Genomic DNA, 18,025 nt, shown 5'->3' with positions numbered 1-18,025 from the left:
TTTCCAAAATTGCACAGTAGTTAGATTTAATAATGATGTTTAGAGAGATATTTCTTAGTTTGGGCTTTTACCTTGGACACTGGAAAGTGTTTCGTTGTGACTAGTTGGAGTTACATTTTAATTTTTATTAAAATCATTTGGATTCTAAAAGATTAATTCTTTTTCCTGGAAATGTTTGAGTGCTCATACAGAATTCTTGGACAAAGACATTTCTTTAAATTTTATTCAGAATTCAAACATCAGAATATTATTATCTGTGGAATGACAAAGAACCGTAAACACATCAGCGCTATACTGACTACAGTATACGTCATCGCCTTCCATTAAATGCAATATCTCTTGTCTCTTTATTTTTAAGATCTTTAAGCCACTCAGAGAATACTGTTGATGTCATCCAAGCCATGTGACAGTAGTCAACACAAAAGGTTGTGATTAAATCTATAAAAACATAATAGATTTGCTTATTGTATAATTTCTACTTTTTCTGAGACAACAGTATTGCAGCCAAGCATAATAGTAGTTCTAACCTAATGGCTTTCTTGATGCCTTGATTTAGGTCTCTGCAATTGGCTGTTAGAATAATTAAGGTCAGTAAGTACAGAACCAAAGGACTTCACATTCAGTTCAGTCACAATAATATTTTGTGAACTGGCATTAAAAAACCCACTAAAACAATGCCATTGCCATACTTTGCAATCTTTTAAATTGTTGCAGATGACACATAATCAAACTTATTATTGTCCCATATTTCACCTTGGGTACGAATATCATTGACAGTTCATCTCTGGTCAGGCTAGTATCACTGAGAAGCAATGTGGCTAGCTTTATCTTGTCGAATTGCATTGGGATGAAGCTTAGAACAAAGCATAATCTCTTAAACAGGATCCACAACAACTCTCTTGTGCTTATTCTAGTCCATCCATTAGAAATTTTAAGGTCTAAATGGTGAACACAAATTTTTTACCAATTTTAACCAGAATATAGTAATTTTCATTGTAATTATGCCAAAAAATGATTTTAATTGAGTACAGAGTAATTCTCAATTCAATTATGGCAGCTAAATAATTTGAGCAAGAGTACAGAGTCAGTTCCATTGTAATAATATTATGCCAATCAAATGCTTTGAAGCAATATAGACCCACTGCTCTGGTGACCTAGTGGTTAGAGCATCCACCTTAGTGCAAGGTCGTGGGTTCAATCCCTGGCTGAGTCATATCAAAGACTTACAAAAATGGTACTAACAGCTGCCTCGCTTGGCGCTCAGCATTAGGAGGTTAGTGTTAGGACTGGTTGGCCTGGTGTCAGGAAAATGTGACTGGGTGGGACATCATGCTACATGTCTGCGGCATGATGCTCCAGTGCTAGACATCACTATAAAACTGTCACACTATAGACGTCGTAGCGATATGACTAAAACATTGTTAAAGCTACGTTTAAAATCCAAATCACACACACACACACATGCAATATAGACCTAGCAGGCAAAAGAGGTGAAATTTCATTAGTGTAATGTTTGCAGATGGTATATATTCAGTGAATGACAGATGGTGAGGGTGGAAGGGAATGTGGGAATTATTGAACAAAACTATTGGAACATGACAGTTTATGGGCAAAAAACAAGGGTTGTGAGAGATTGTGGGGACAAGAATCAAGGGGCCACTTTATATATAGAGACAGACAGACAGACAAGTGGAGAAAGGGCAAAGTTATATGTATGTATGTTTTGTACCTCTAGCTGTCTAACTGATATTCTCAGATCTGATTCATTAAATTCATAAGGAATGTTCCATCCAAGTGGTCCAAAGTTCCTTCTCTCTTGAATCAATGCATGGAAGAAACATAGCCCAAACAAAAGCTTTTCAAACACCTAAAAAAATAAAATTCTGCATGTGTCAAATATTTCAATACAGTAAAACATAATCTAGATACTGACTCACTGACTTATAAATTACATGATTAAGTGTCCCCCAAATATATGGATGACAAATTAGCCATACACAATTCTGGTTCTAGTCTAGTCAAAACAAAAATGGTCGAAAAATGCCAAATATCTTGTCAGTTAAGGTGCAACAGTCTTGTATTTGAAGAGATGAGGACATTAATGGTGGTTTCAATGCAGAATCAAGTTCTACTGGAAACAAATCTGTGAAGCTGGAGAAAGGGATATTTGTCACAGTAAAACCACCATTAGCATATTCAAAACCTCAAGCACAATATTGTAACCTCCATTGTTACACAGTTTTGAATTATTTTGTGCATAATTATCTGTGGAACTAGGTCTCAGGGAGAGTCAAGATATCACAATGACAAAATTGCAAATTTTGACATCTCACTGGTCAGAAAAGCAGGTTACATTTGCAGAAATGCTAGAATTACAGTACACCCTCATTATGCTGCTGTTATTGGAGCTATAGAGTATAATACCTTATAATAATAACACCTTATGATAATACCACCTTATAATAATACCACCTTATAATAATAACACCTTATAATAATACCACCTTATAATAATACCACCTTATAATGATAACACCTTATAATGATAACACATTATAATAATATCACCTTATAATAATACCACCATATAATAATACCACCTTATAATAATAACACCTTATAATAATACCACCTTATAATAATACCTCCTTATAATGATAACACCTTATAATGATAACACATTATAATAATATCACCTTATAATAATACCACCATATAATAATACCACCTTATAATAATACCATTTTATAATAATACCACCTTATAATAATACCACCTTATGATAATACCACCTTATAATAATAACACCTTATAATAATACTACCTTATAATAATAACACCTTATAATAATACCACCTTATAATAATACCACCTTATAATAATACCACCTTATAATGAAGTACATGATACATTTCCCCACTAATGAATGAAATGGGATCTATGATTACAACTGCTTTATAACAAAAATGGTGGTATAATGAAGGCCCCTGTAGTGATGGAATGCTGCATGTTCTAATGTCCTGGTCTCTGTTATGTAATATTCCAATGCTAACGATTGATCATACCAATCTTTAAGAAAAATTAACAGTGTATGTAAAAATAAGCCCTGTTTGTTGATTTTTTGGCAGGAAAGTAAAAAACTTCAACAATGAGCTTTTAACATGTAGAGTGTGGATGGACTGACTGATGGACATGGACACGAAATGACTAACGTGTAGAGCTGCCAACAATGCTGGCTGAACAAAAAGATTATTAAACTTACCGCAGGTTTGTTACATGAATTAAAGAAGGTAGGGTCAGATATGGGGTCATTCAGATAGGACCTCAGAAGGTTCGCCCTTAGCCCTTTTGGTGGTTCATTTGTCATCTTAACCCCATTCTGTAGTACTGATACAGGGAAGACAGGTGATGGATAGCTGGTCAACCACAGTCGGAACTCTGGTTTGGTTCTTGTTGAGTCGGTGATCACCTGCAAAAAGAGTATATAACTTATAAAGTCTAAAGAATTGTTACTACAGAAACAATGGACCATTTTTAAAAGGGCAGACTGCTGCAGTGGCCTAGTGGTTAGAGCATCTGCCTTGGATGTGGGAGGTCATGGATTCGATCCCCAGCCAAGACATATCAGAGACTTAAAAAAATGGTACTAACAGCTGCCTCAGTTGGCACTGAGCATTAAGAGGTTAGTATTAGGACTGGTCTGCTTGGTGTCAGGATAATTTGACTGGGTGGGACATCATGCTACCTGTCTGCGGCATGATGCCCCAGTGCTAGACATCACTATAAACTGTCACACTGTAGACATCGTAGCGATATGAGTGAAAAATTGTTAAAGCTACGTGAAAAATCAAAATCTCTCTCTCTCTCTCTCTCTCTCTCTCACACACACACACACACACACACACACACACACACACACACACACACACACACACACACACACACACACACACACACACACACACACACACACACACACACACACACACACACACACACACACACACACACACACACACACACACACGTGCGCTTTTAAAGGGCCAGTGGTCCATATGCTTCAGTGAGGCAATACAAAAATTCAATGGGTCCTTTTGAAAGACAAATGGCCTACATGATATCATGAGGCAAAACAAAATCAAAAGGAGATTACTCATAAACACAAATCCTGCCACCAACAGAGTGCATTTGGTGTAGCCACCAATATAAAGATCGGCTTTGGCAAAATGATATAAAGGCAATATGAGATAAGAGCTGTGCAAAGATACTGGTCTGGATAAGGTTCCATTTCATTACACACTGCTTGGACGTAATTCTAAGCTAACAGATGAGTGACCACATGGAGGAAGGAAATATTATACAATATACTATTTATTAACATGTATCTTGATCGAAGTTTCACCAGTGACAGGGCAAAACAAAGTATGATTTGTCTAAATGTAATAGGATTAAAGACACAGAGGATGTAACAAACAAATCATAATGTAACTCAACTGTGAAAATTAAGTTACAGTGACCAACTTTTGAAATGCATACACATACCAATACTCATGAGTGTAGGTAAAATATGATCCAGGATATAATAAGTATAATAGATAAACACACGAATGTTTCCAATCAAGCACATATAGTAAAACTTCATTGGAAATTGAGATAAAAGAAAACAAACAACAGATCACAATAAAAAAAAAACTGAACAGCCACCAAGAAAATCTGATGGGCTGATCAACTCTTATATTTGCCTCTAAGCAAAATAAATGCTGTATCCAAATCAGTTAACTGTATCTGTGATAGATTTCCTGCATACTGACGATGGCACATCGCAGGAATATGCAACTTCCATTTGTATCGACATCCTAACCTTAATCATCATCATCATGATATAAAATCATTGACATCTGTTGGGTATAGACAAACCTGGAATTTTATGAACCTATGAACAAATATCCACACCACTGTATCTTGCTGCTTGTTATTGTTGTCTTGTATACCTAAGATTCAATATTGGTTTTTCTCTTTTATAATATATTGTTTAGTATTACATTAAAAAAATAGATGTTTTACTCTTTTTTATTATGTCAAGGGTATTATTTAATAAAACAATAAAATGAAATACCTTGAGAATTCACATAAATATTTCATTGCTCCAAGAAATATGTGATAAAGAAATGCTGTGAATCATACAAAGTTTCTGAGAAAGTTAATTGATTTAGATTATCTGCTGAATAAAAGATTTAATTTCATATATTTGCTTGACAAACAAATACTGAAGCACTTGAACTACTTGCAGAAAATGCAGTTTTGTTCTAAAGTCCCATTAGCCTTCAAGACCTTCAAATTGTCCTTATTTACAAAAATAAGTTTTGGACATATTTTGAAGACAAGCTCGTTTAACAAGATGTATAGAATCCTTCATATGCTGCGGCATATAAATTCCACATAAGGATCAGAATTTTGTGTCAGATATGAGCCTTTGCTGAGCCTTTGATGCAAAATTCTGATCCTGATTGGAATTTTCTCACCAAAGGCTACAACATAATTAAGGGCTATTTTTCCAACATTCCTGCATGCAAAAAAGAGGGTTTTAATCAAATGGCTGATGCAACTTCAAAACAGCCATATAATCAATGAAACTTTCCTCACCTTAAGCTGGAGGATAGAATGTAACCACTGAAAACTTAAGTGCAAACTTTAAATTATCTTTTACAAACATATCAATAAAAAGGTATATAAACAAATGTGAACAGGTAAAAAGTAAAGTCCACTCAAATTCCTAAGATTAAACAAGACAGACAAAATGAAAATGAAAATGAGAATGAAAATGAAATAGCCCAAGATCTAACTTTGATCTAGAACTGAATTTTCTGTTTATAAAAAATAATAGGGTTAATTACCATGTTTACTTACTTATAAAACAAGTCCAACTGCAAAACTGCACAGACCCAGATCTGCCATCGCATAATGCACCAGCAGATCTGGGTCTGTGCAGTTTGTTGGGAGTAATCAGTAGAACAACACAGACCCTGATCTGCAGGTACATTATGTTATAGCATATCAGGATCGTACTTGTTGCAGTTTGACTCAACTTATAAGTAAGTATATACAGTAAAAAACCAAAAACAATTATGATGACAGCTTTTTCAACTCGAAACTGGACAAAAGAATCTGTATGGGGGTTGGAGGTGGGGGATAAAACTAAGTTTAATGATGTGCTATGCTACCTGTTGGTATTGCATAGTTTGCCTATTTCAAAATTACCCTCACCATAGGGCAGGGAAAGTGTCCCTAGGGCTGACACCTGTTTCTCCTTAGGAAAGGATTAGAAAGACTTGCAAATGTCCACCCTGCTTCTCTGGTGCCTAAGACAACCAACTGGAAATAGGAAAATTTAAAATGGGATTACTTTCTTGACTGGGGCTACATGGCTTTAAAAAATCTTGGCTGATGGCTCCTGAGGGTAATCAGGTTGACTAAGCTTCTTGGCTGGTTTTGACTGACCAGTAGTGGATGCAAGTAATCTGTGTTGATGGTCCCTCAGATTCTGGGAAGTCATGAAGGTGACAAGACTTCCAAAGAGAGACTCTGCCTCAAAACCCCACAAACAAGCTAGTGATTCTTCCAGCAAATGCTAAAATGAAACTGGGACAGTTATTCTTCATTCAGCAGAATGAAGGAGGCGACAGTGCAAAGATTCGCATCTGAGGCTATGGTAGCCCATGACCTTAAGCTCTTCAGCGACATAACAGGGAGGAGGGATCAGGTCCCCAAAGAAATGCCCAAATGTTATGCCCTGGCATCCAAAAAGGGAGGCTTAAAGCTACCAGGCAGGGGTATGAATCCTGCAGCTAGCTGGAAAGACCAGAGATCTCAATGTAGAGGGGCAGACTGACCACCCCTATAACTATCTAGCCAGCTCTCAACCCTTGGTAAACTTTAGAGAAAGCCCCCTGATCATGGCTGAGTGGAAAAGCAACAAAAGATCTGGTCAGGATGTAGTCCCAGTGAGTCTCTACAAATTGGACAGAAAATTTTGTGTCCTCCTAGCCTAAGAGCTAGGGACATAAATCCTGGGGCAGATGATGGTAAACTTCATCTGCCAAATTGTTGTAGGGTTTAATGCCATTTTCCAGCACACGATAGGCTATACCTGGTGGCCAGTATTAATGGTGGAGGAAGAACCCGGGAAAACCCTGGAAAGAACCACCGACCCACGAGAAGCTACTGGCAAGCTTTCTCACATACCCACATTGGCCGAATCCGAGACTCAAACCCACGCTGACAGAGATGAGATGGCAGTGATCCATAACGGAGAGTGCTTTAGACCACTCGGCCACTTGGGGTGCCTTGCCAACTTGTAAAATGAGCCAATCTTTTTCTCCTCCTCAGGATGAGACAATGGGTGGGAAGAGGTCTCACTGGTGCAATGATGTGGAGGTAAGGGAAGCCAAGTCCTGAGAATCATCCCACGAAGAAAGGGGGGCTGTCCCTAATGGCCGACTCTATAGGAGGGTGAGTACACCTTGTGCCTTTCTTGGGATGCTGATGATCTGACCCCCTTCCCTTATTGGGCATCAATATATCAACTTCCAATCCCCAGCAAGTTTACTTGTAGCCTGGCAAGTGGGGGTCTCAATCCAATACCTGTTGCCATACTGATGGACTTCCCATGACCAGCTAACAGTGCCTGGTGATCTGACAGTCAATAACCAGTCAGGAGATTCCAATCTGTAGAAGGATCCCTTCAGCCCAATCAAAGCTCTCTCATACCAGGGAGGCTAGATTTGAAAGTTGCCTCAGGGCTACATGCTCTGAGAGGCTGTTGTTCTTCCCTAATGGGGTTGGAGGGGGTTAGGTGGGATTAATGAATCTTTTGCAATTAATGTTTATCTTGAATCTTGTGAATGCTCAGTTGATGATAAAAACTGGAGTTTGCCATTCTGTGTGTTTTATGATCATTGCAGAGGGTCATGTGATGAAAGTCGGATAAAGAAGAGACTGAGTTATTCCTCATCATAGTTCAACCTTGGAAAAATGATTATACATGCACAGAAATGTGAGAAAAAAATAAGTGTTTAAATATCATTTAAAGTCGACAATGAATGTTTCATCATAAAATGTTAGATGAGAAAATTTCAATATGTATTTTTCTGGTTTGAAGCTGTATCAGTATTCACAATACAAAAGAGATGTTATGTTTTTTGGAGTGAATTCTATGTACTTGTTTTATTTTGCCAAATACAGGGAATCATATGTAGCTGGAAGAATAGTTGGAGTTCATAACTGACAAATACATTATTTTCCAAACTTTGGTATAGTGAGAATGAGAAAAGTCAATGAAATACATGAATGAATGTCCAGGGGAAGGGGAATAAACAAAACAATAGTCAAACAAATAATAATAATAATAATAATAATAATAATAATCATAATAATATTAATAATAATAATAATAATAATAATAATAATAATAATAATTGTAATACTTGACAGTTGTTACATAACTATTGGCCTATGCTCAATGAAAATAAATCATTAACTAACTATGTCTAAGAAAATTAATAATGAATTATAAGTTACAGAATTCTGAATCATGAATGAAATAGTTTGATATGTTTCTCCAGTCCGACTGATGTATGGAATACTGTCACGGAATAAGAGAAGTCTAAAACAAAAAATTAGGAGCCATGAGATGTCTGTGTTTTATTGTCTGTGTTTTATTCAAAGTAATTTTTATAGTGGGGGTCCCATGTAATACTATGTAATGTTCTAGTATCAAATAAGCTTCACCCACTTAACAACTGTTGCTATGGCTCATGGTCTATCATCAAAATGACAGATACAGAAACATCAGCAACAGATTCATTGGAAAAGATTCATGAAATATTTCTGAAACTTTCTTATCTGTTTGCAAAAATCTTTCAGATCATGCATTAAAGAAAGGCTTGAAATAAAACAAGGATAATATATTAATGAAATTAGGGCTTTTTTTAATGGCAAAAAGCAGATGTTGTTGTTGTAGGGTTTAACGCCATTTTTCAGCACACGATAGGCTATACATGGCAGCCAGTATTAATGGTGGAGGAAGAACCTGGGAAATCCCCGGAAAAACCACCGACCCTCGAGAAGCTACTGGCAAGCTTTCTCACATACCCACATTGGCTGAATCTGAGACTTGAATCCACGCAGACAGAGGTCAGATGGCAGTGATCTGTAATGGAGAGCGCTTTAGACCACTCAGCCACTCGGGGCCCCGCAAAAAGCAGATGAAAGTTGCAGCACCTTGCTGGCAGTTTATGAGAATGAATGAGCAGCCCACACAAACTTCAGGTAGACATTTCACTAGAAGAGGACAAACCAGTTAATTTAAATTATTTCAGTTCCATGCAAAATAATCATTTACCATAATTTCTTAGAAAAGGAAAGAAATAATAATGGCATGTTGAAATAATAAAAAAAATCAATTAAAAAGTTTGAAATAACTGATGTCAATATATAAATTTGCAAAGTCCAATTTTATAAGGATAGATGCTGAATAGAATTAGGGCCATTCCAAAACTTAATATACATGGTGGAAATTGTTTAAAAATCCCACAACCCCCAGACTTTTAAATCTCCTCACCCACATTTTAATAGGCTTTTTCACGTTGTGTCTTTCAGATTACACAGAGTACATGGACACTGTTTACACACTATTTTACACAGAGTACATGGACACTGTTTACACGCTATCTTACACAGAGTACATGGACACTGTTTACACACTATCTGCTTAATCAAGTCACTAAGAGGTTCCAAACTTCTTCATTTAAAGAAAGTAACTATTGAGCAGAGTTGTACATATGTTCCACAGTAATGGTGTATGTCTAGGGAAGCTAAAATACAACCTGTGCCAATTGACCATGTAGTTATTGCCAGACCATCCCAGAAGAGAAAAAGAAAACTAATTTTGTGAACTTGATACCAATTACAAGTAAATGCTCAATTTTGAACATTTAAAAAAAAATCAAAACCAATGAAGTATGATGCAGGATTGCTATATACCAAATTAGTTTAAAATAAACAAAACAATCCAAGGTAATAAAAAGACCAAAATAAATAACATATATACACAACATTTTCTTTATAGCATGCAATATTTGGATTGAAATAAGACATAAAATTAAAACATAAGCATCCGCATAGCATAAAACTGTTTTCAAAAGTTTCACAAAAATAGCGAGTATTTTCATTATTTTAAAACAGTTTTGTGTGTTTATATACATCTGAACTATGTAATTAATTCTCACTTCCAATGCAAATTTTTTTTCCATTTCCATGCTGGTTTTTAGTTTGTCAAAATTTATTTAAAAATTGCCCATGAATCCATTCCGGGTATCAAGTCTGCATTTCACGTACACCAAGTACAATAGCAAACCAATTTTCGGACAAATTTTCAGTGATTTTCTGCGTTATCATTCAAAATCCTTCACAATGTGACAAGAAAGTAATCAAACATGGTCTTTTGTTTGGGATCAGCAATGTATAACTATGCAGTGAATTTGATGCCTATATTTGATTGGTCAAAAATAATATGCCCAGTGTGATTGTCAGGACAGAACTATCCAATGGTGCTGCAATCAAGATACCACACAATAAAAAATGTTAGCAAAAGAGGCAATACATTTTAAAAAGTCTAATTATCTTTAAGGAGTTTTGCAGCATCAACTCACTGTTTCACAGATTCTCTCCAGTTCTCCAAGCCACGAAGCTGCCAAATGGCAATTCTGTAGTACAACCCATGTGCCCCCTTCCACAGCCTGTGAATATCAAACACACAAATTTACACATTTTTAAGCAAGACATCTGCTCTGATTATGAATGAAATGCATTTTTTGGGTAAATAAAACTCAGTGTAATTCTTTGCCTCTACTGTGCAAAACACATCAGAACTGGACAATCTTTGATGTGTTCATGGATCCCATTATCTGGAATGAATTTGGTTTTGCACTTGCTACTTTAATATATCTGAACTTTCTTTTTGTTCTTTGATGATGATAACCCATTAAAATGTGACTTCAGCTAGAAAAGTGATGATGCTAACCCATTAAAATGTGACTTCAGCTAGAAAAGTGATGATGATAACCCATTAAAATGTGACTTCAGCTAGAAAAGTGATGATGCTAACCCATTAAAATGTGACTTCAGCTAGAAAAGTGATGATGATAACCCATTAAAATGTGACTTCAGCCAGAAAAGTGATGATGATAACCCATTAAAATGTGACTTCAGCCAGAAAAGTATAGATGATAACCCATTAAAATGTGACTTCAGCTAGAAAAGTGATGATGATAACCCATTAAAATGTGACTTCAGCTAGAAAAGTGATGATGATAACCCATTAAAATGTGACTTCAGCTAGAAAAGTGATGATGATAACCCATTAAAATTGACTTCAGCTAGAAATGTCTAGATGATAACCCATTAAAATGTGACTTCAGCTAGAAAAGTCACGATGATAACCCATTAAAATGTGACTTCAGCTAGAAAAGTGATGATGATAACCCATTAAAATGTGACTTCAGCTAGAAATGTCTAGATGATAACCCATTAAAATGTGACTTCAGCTAGAAAAGTCATGATGATAACCCATTAAAATGTGACTTCAGCTAGAAAAGTCATGATGATAACCCATTAAAATGTGACTTCAGCTAGAAAAGTGATGATGATAACCCATTAAAATGTGACTTCAGCCAGAAAAGTGATGATGATGACCCATTAAAATGTGACTTCAGCCAGAAAAGTCTAGATGATAATCCATTAAAATGTGACTTCAGCTAGAAAAGTGATGATGATAACCCATTAAAATGTGACTTCAGCCAGAAAAGTCATGATGATAACCCATTAAAATGTGACTTCAGCTAGAAAAGTAATGATGCTAACCCATTAAAATGTGACTTCAGCTAGAAAAGTGATGATGATAACCCATTAAAATGTGACTTCAGCTGGAAAAGTGATGATAACCCATTAAAATGTGACTTCAGCCAGAAAAGTGATGATGATAACCCATTAAAATGTGACTTCAGCCAGAAAAGTATAGATGATAACCCATTAAAATGTGACTTCAGCTAGAAAAGTGATGATGATAACCCATTAAAATGTGACTTCAGCTAGAAAAGTCTAGATGATAACCCATTAAAATGTGACTTCAGCTAGAAAAGTGATGATGATAACCCATTAAAATGTGACCTCAGCTAGAAATGTCTAGATGATAACCCATTAAAATGTGACTTCAGCTAGAAAAGTCATAATGATAACCCATTAAAATGTGACTTCAGCTAGAAAAGTCATGATGATAACCCATTAAAATGTGACTTCAGCTAGAAAAGTCATGATGATAACCCATTAAAATGTGACTTCAGCTAGAAAAGTCATGATGATAACCCATTAAAATGTGACTTCAGCCAGAAAAGTGATGATGATAACCCATTAAAATGTGACTTCAGCCAGAAAAGTCTAGATGATAACCCATTAAAATGTGACTTCAGCCAGAAAAGTGATGATGATAAACCATTAAAATGTGACTTCAGCTAGAAAAGTGATGATGATAACCCATTAAAATGTGACTTCAGCTAGAAATGTCTAGATGATAACCCATTAAAATGTGACTTCAGCTAGAAAAGTCATGATGATAACCCATTAAAATGTGACTTCAGCTAGAAAAGTGATGATAATAACCCATTAAAATGTGACTTCAACCAGAAAAGTGATGATGATAACCCATTAAAATGTGACTTCAGCCAGAAAAGTCTAGATGATAACCCATTAAAATGTGACTTCAGCTAGAAAAGTATAGATGATAACCCATTAAAATGTGACTTCAGCTAGAAAAGTGATGATGATAACCCATTAAAATGTGACTTCAGCTAGAAAAGTGATGATGATAACCCATTAAAATGTGACTTCAGCCAGAAAAGTGATGATGATAACCCATTAAAATGTGACTTCAGCCAGAAAAGTATAGATGATAACCCATTAAAATGTGACTTCAGCTAGAAAAGTGATGATGATAACCCATTAAAATGTGACTTCAGCTAGAAAAGTGATGATGATAACCCATTAAAATGTGACTTCAGCTAGAAATGTCTAGATGATAACCCATTAAAATGTGACTTCAGCTAGAAAAGTCATGATGATAACCCATTAAAATGTGACTTCAGCTAGAAAAGTCATAATGATAACCCATTAAAATGTGACTTCAGCTAGAAAAGTGATGATGATAACCCATTAAAATGTGACTTCAGCCAGAAAAGTGATGATGATGACCCATTAAAATGTGACTTCAGCCAGAAAAGTCTAGATGATAATCCATTAAAATGTGACTTCAGCTAGAAAAGTGATGATGATAACCCATTAAAATGTGACTTCAGCCAGAAAAGTCATGATGATAACCCATTAAAATGTGACTTCAGCTAGAAAAGTAATGATGCTAACCCATTAAAATGTGACTTCAGCTAGAAAAGTGATGATGATAACCCATTAAAATGTGACTTCAGCTGGAAAAGTGATGATGATAACCCATTAAAATGTGACTTCAGCCAGAAAAGTGATGATGATAACCCATTAAAATGTGACTTCAGCCAGAAAAGTATAGATGATAACCCATTAAAATGTGACTTCAGCTAGAAAAGTGATGATGATAACCCATTAAAATGTGACTTCAGCTAGAAAAGTCTAGATGATAACCCATTAAAATGTGACTTCACTTCTGCTAGAAAAGTGCTCATGGTGGGGCATACAAATATTCTATCTAATGAGCACTTTGTGATGGGGCATTCAAACAATCAATCTAATGAGCACTTTGTGATGGGGCATGCAAATACACTGACAAGCACTCTGCAGTGGGGCATGCAAATATTTTATTTAATGAGCACTTTGTGATGGGGCATACAAATACTCTATGTGATGAGCACTTTGTGGGTCCAATGAACTGAGTTATTAATAGGTAACAGTTACACTGAATGATTTACTGTTGCATCTCACAGATCCTTGCCTAATAGAGAGAACTTCTTCACATGTACAATACAATCATGCAACCTCCTTATGCCCAGCTGAGACAACTTCTGCATGCGTACAATACATTGCTACAATCTACTTGTGCCTGACTGACAATGTCTACATGTATACAATACATTACTAAAATCTACTTTTTAAAAGAAAAATATTCAGCTGGTGAGGAATGTAAATTTCCATTCTTTCAAAAACTCTTAATGAAGGAATTTGATTACAGTATATCTCCTATGATAAGACCTGGAGAAAGGATATCCTTGGCAAATATTTTCCAAAATTGTAAAACAATGTGATGTTAACTTATTAGCCATCATGGAGTTATCAAATGATCAGTATAATAACATCAGATATTCAGTACAGGTACTTCTATATTTTTAATTTCAAACTAATCCTTCAAAGAATGTTTTGAACTGAGACAGATAACTTTTCAGAATAGTTACCATGTGTACTTGCTTATAAGACGAGTCCAACTGCAATCTGCCATTGCATAAAGCACCAACAGATCTGATTCTGTTCAGTTTGTTAGGAGTAATCAGTAGAAAAAATAACACAGACTCTGACCTGCAAGATCATTATAATACTGCAGGGCAGGTTCTTTGTTGTTTGTGATTTGACTTGACTTATAAGCCAGTTTGAATGGTAGTGATGTACTAGTTTTTGTGTAAGTGTCTACTGTTCATGTCATTCATTTTGTTACTTTTTCTGCTGTACCATACCTGCATTATCATCTTTTCTGCGATAGGACCTTGCCCCTGCCCTAGAGATATTGTCTGCAGTCCCTTGCTTCCCGACCCTACAACAAAATCGAAGTTCGTTAGTTTTGTACGTTTATTAATAGATGCCATGGAGGAAGAAAAAAAAATCTAACTATATTTCAGATGGAGAAATGAATTTATATTATGATGATGAAATTTTAAAACTCAATACTTGTGATATTTGTTCTCTGTTACTCCTAAAATTATATTTAAAGTTATGAATATATGAAAATAAAGAAAGAATTAGGTGTTAGAAAAATAACATCTCTTACACATACTGCCAGCTGAATAAAGACTGGTACATACTGGTCAAATAATTTAACATGTCCAATATGTATTGACAATTTGATATAGACTGATCACATGATTTAACATGGAAAATTTTGATAAGACTAACGTGAATGTGGATATGCTAGTAAAATTAATAATAATAATAATAATAATAATAATAATAATGATAACAATAATATCTAAAGTATGCCCTTGCCATAACATTTTACTTGCCATGGGTATTTTGGATACAAGGGCAAATTCTTGAATTTAATATGCAGCAACCTTTCATTTAATTTCATTTAATAAAAAAAGAATGAATTTATAAAAAAAAAATAATTATATGTGTTCACATTTATTTTGAAGTATTGAGTACAAGCCATGACTGGGTAAAAAGCTGTATAAATTGCAATAACTGAGTCAAAAATTGACAGAAAAAGGAAAAAGAAGCAGTAATTAAAGATGAGAATATCATTTTTACACTACATTTAAATTATATCCAAATAACCTTTTAAACATTACTGAGCAAAAAATCAAGAACATTCATACTTTAGAATAACATAGGCCAGATGGACTGACATCAAGAAAAATATGTACCACATCTTGCACAGAACTAGTTGTACCACATGAATATTACTTATTCTTAGTTCTATGGAGAATTATTTGTAAGTTGCATATATCGTAGCCTTCCTGTGCTCTTTAAACTCACACTGCACAGAGTCAGGAGTAAGTAATCATCGTGCAGTAACCAGTGTAGCTCATCTACACATGTTTTATGTCTCACTCATTAGTGTATGGCAAGGGCATCATACAATATTTTATTTCAAACTCTATTACAAGATTACTCAAAATACTTACCAATACCTGTATATATACATCCATCATATATATGAATGTTGCTATGTGCATTCATGCATTCTATGGTACAAATCATGCAACTACTTGTAGCATGCATGCAGTGCTAATATACGCTATTCATATTTATATAGGCAACGTCTATGATAATAAAATGTGCTAAGCTAAAATCATACACCATGCATTCGGAAAAGGACATGTATGATGCTGAAATTGTAACTGACAAAGCTACATCGCCCAAGAAGAAAAACCCATCTAAAGTGAAACTTCTCCTAAAATGGCTTCTGTGTACCTTGGCTTTCTTCTACAGACCTGACACAGTGTTCGTTCACAACAAATTCTACAACGACTCTAACTAAACCTTGCTATACTATGTACCTCTATAAAAAGGTCAAAAGTTTGGTCCCAATAATGTCTAGCTTTGGGGCTTTTTACTTGGACATCCGAGTCTGATTTAAAAATTCTATTCTCTGAAAATCTCACTAAAGTAGGTTAAATTAATGTTGCAAAAAAGCAAAGACAGTATTTCTTTGATTGTTCTTCTAATTACAACTGCTGATTTGTATTACTTTTGAAATGGAATTTTTTTTTAACATTCTTTGAAAGAAACATTTATACAGAAATAAAAATCACAAGGACCACACTTTTGGAGAATTTTTGTCTAGCCTTAGGGTGACTCAATTCATTTTATTTGACCTCAGTGTAAAAGGAGGTAGATCAACAATCTTTGATGAATAAAGATGGTTGTAAGGCAAAAACACTCTGACCCATAATTGCAGTGATTTTTAAATGATGACCTGCCCCCAAATTACCCTCCTTTTGTGCATCTGTAATGCCATGTTTGCATAATAATAATAATAATATAATAATAATAGTAAAAACATTATAATAATTAAAAAAAATAATATTAAATATACTTTAACTTATGAGGGTAACTCAGTTTAAATATGCTATTCACCCCTGAAGCCAACAGCATGAATAAACTGTTGTAAACACTACACACACAAAAAAATAAAAAAATAATACAATGTAATAATAATAATAATAATAATAATAATAATAATAATAAAGCAAGCTTAAATACATTAAGCATAAAAACTGTATAGTATATATGATATTCATTAACAGAACAATTGGTGTACATGCATTTCAACATTAAAATTAAAAATGCCTTTGAACATAATAGTTATAATTTTATTTTTAACACATGCAGGTTTATTTCTGGTATAACGCTTTTCTTAAATTTAATTTAATACAGTACTTGAATAGCTACATAAAACTAGATCTGTATTTGTAAAAAATGTACATGCCAGTGCAAAGCAAAAAGTCTAAGTGGAATTTTTGTAAACATGTGAAAAACTGTCTTAGTGTCATGAAAATCTAATGAGGTCAACAACATAGGCATACAACATTCCTATCTAGTTGTCAGCCTCAAGGGGATTTTGCCAATCATGCTAACAAGGTTGTTACAGTAAAATCTATATGCCCAGAAAGATCTTTAAAAAGTGTGAAAAATTAAATAATTACATGAAAATCCAAAAAAGATCAGCTACAAATAAATCAAAATGTGTCTATCAAATTTCATTTGTCTACCAGAATGACTTTTGGTTACTCCAGCTAAAACAGTTTATGTCATAAATGTATAAGTTCAAAAAGTTTCCAAATGTATCCCCCCCCCCAAAAAAAAAAATATGAACTGAAAACCTAATCAGGTGGTTACACATATATACATATAGGACTATGCAGGCAAAATTCTATGTCTGTACTGTGTAGTTTTTATTGTGTAATTTCTGCACGCTCATCCTTACAAGCTTCTATAGAACAATGAATAAATAGGACTGGACCAAATAAAACTTTCCATTGCTGCAAACTGTGTGGACAAAATAAATAGTGTAGAATGAAAGAATCTGTACAGATACCATACTTATATCAGAGTTCAAAATAACGTGAATCTGATGATGTTATTACAAGTGTTAGTTTTGAAAATTTTGTTAAAGAGGGTGAAAGATGGAAACTTAACTGTTTTAAATTAGAGTAAAGATTACACACTTCACTGCTTTGAATCAGAGTCAAGAAAGGAGACTTCACTACTTTAAATC

General features: G+C 34.7%; 1 protein-coding gene across 1 annotated transcript in view; it reads right to left on the bottom strand.

Annotated features, from left to right (window-relative positions):
* Positions 1–18,025, bottom strand: part of LOC149802203 (dynein axonemal heavy chain 3-like) — a 281,860-nt gene that overhangs the window by 33,606 nt on the left and 230,229 nt on the right. Inside the window, exons 62-65 of the mRNA XM_089956614.1 lie at positions 14,763–14,839; positions 10,710–10,796; positions 3,263–3,469; positions 1,730–1,867 (exon numbers count right to left, since the gene is read on the bottom strand). Of these exons, the coding sequence (XP_089812740.1) occupies positions 1,730–1,867; positions 3,263–3,469; positions 10,710–10,796; positions 14,763–14,839 (509 nt within the window). The remainder of the gene's footprint in view (positions 1–1,729; positions 1,868–3,262; positions 3,470–10,709; positions 10,797–14,762; positions 14,840–18,025) is intronic.

Source organism: Sinohyriopsis cumingii, chromosome 4 (genome assembly GCF_028554795.1).
Source record: "Sinohyriopsis cumingii isolate HCF-2022 chromosome 4, ASM2855479v2, whole genome shotgun sequence".
Taxonomy (NCBI): domain Eukaryota; kingdom Metazoa; phylum Mollusca; class Bivalvia; order Unionida; family Unionidae; genus Sinohyriopsis; species Sinohyriopsis cumingii.
Note: the sequence above shows the minus strand (reverse complement) of the source record. Positions and strands in the feature narration are given on the sequence as shown.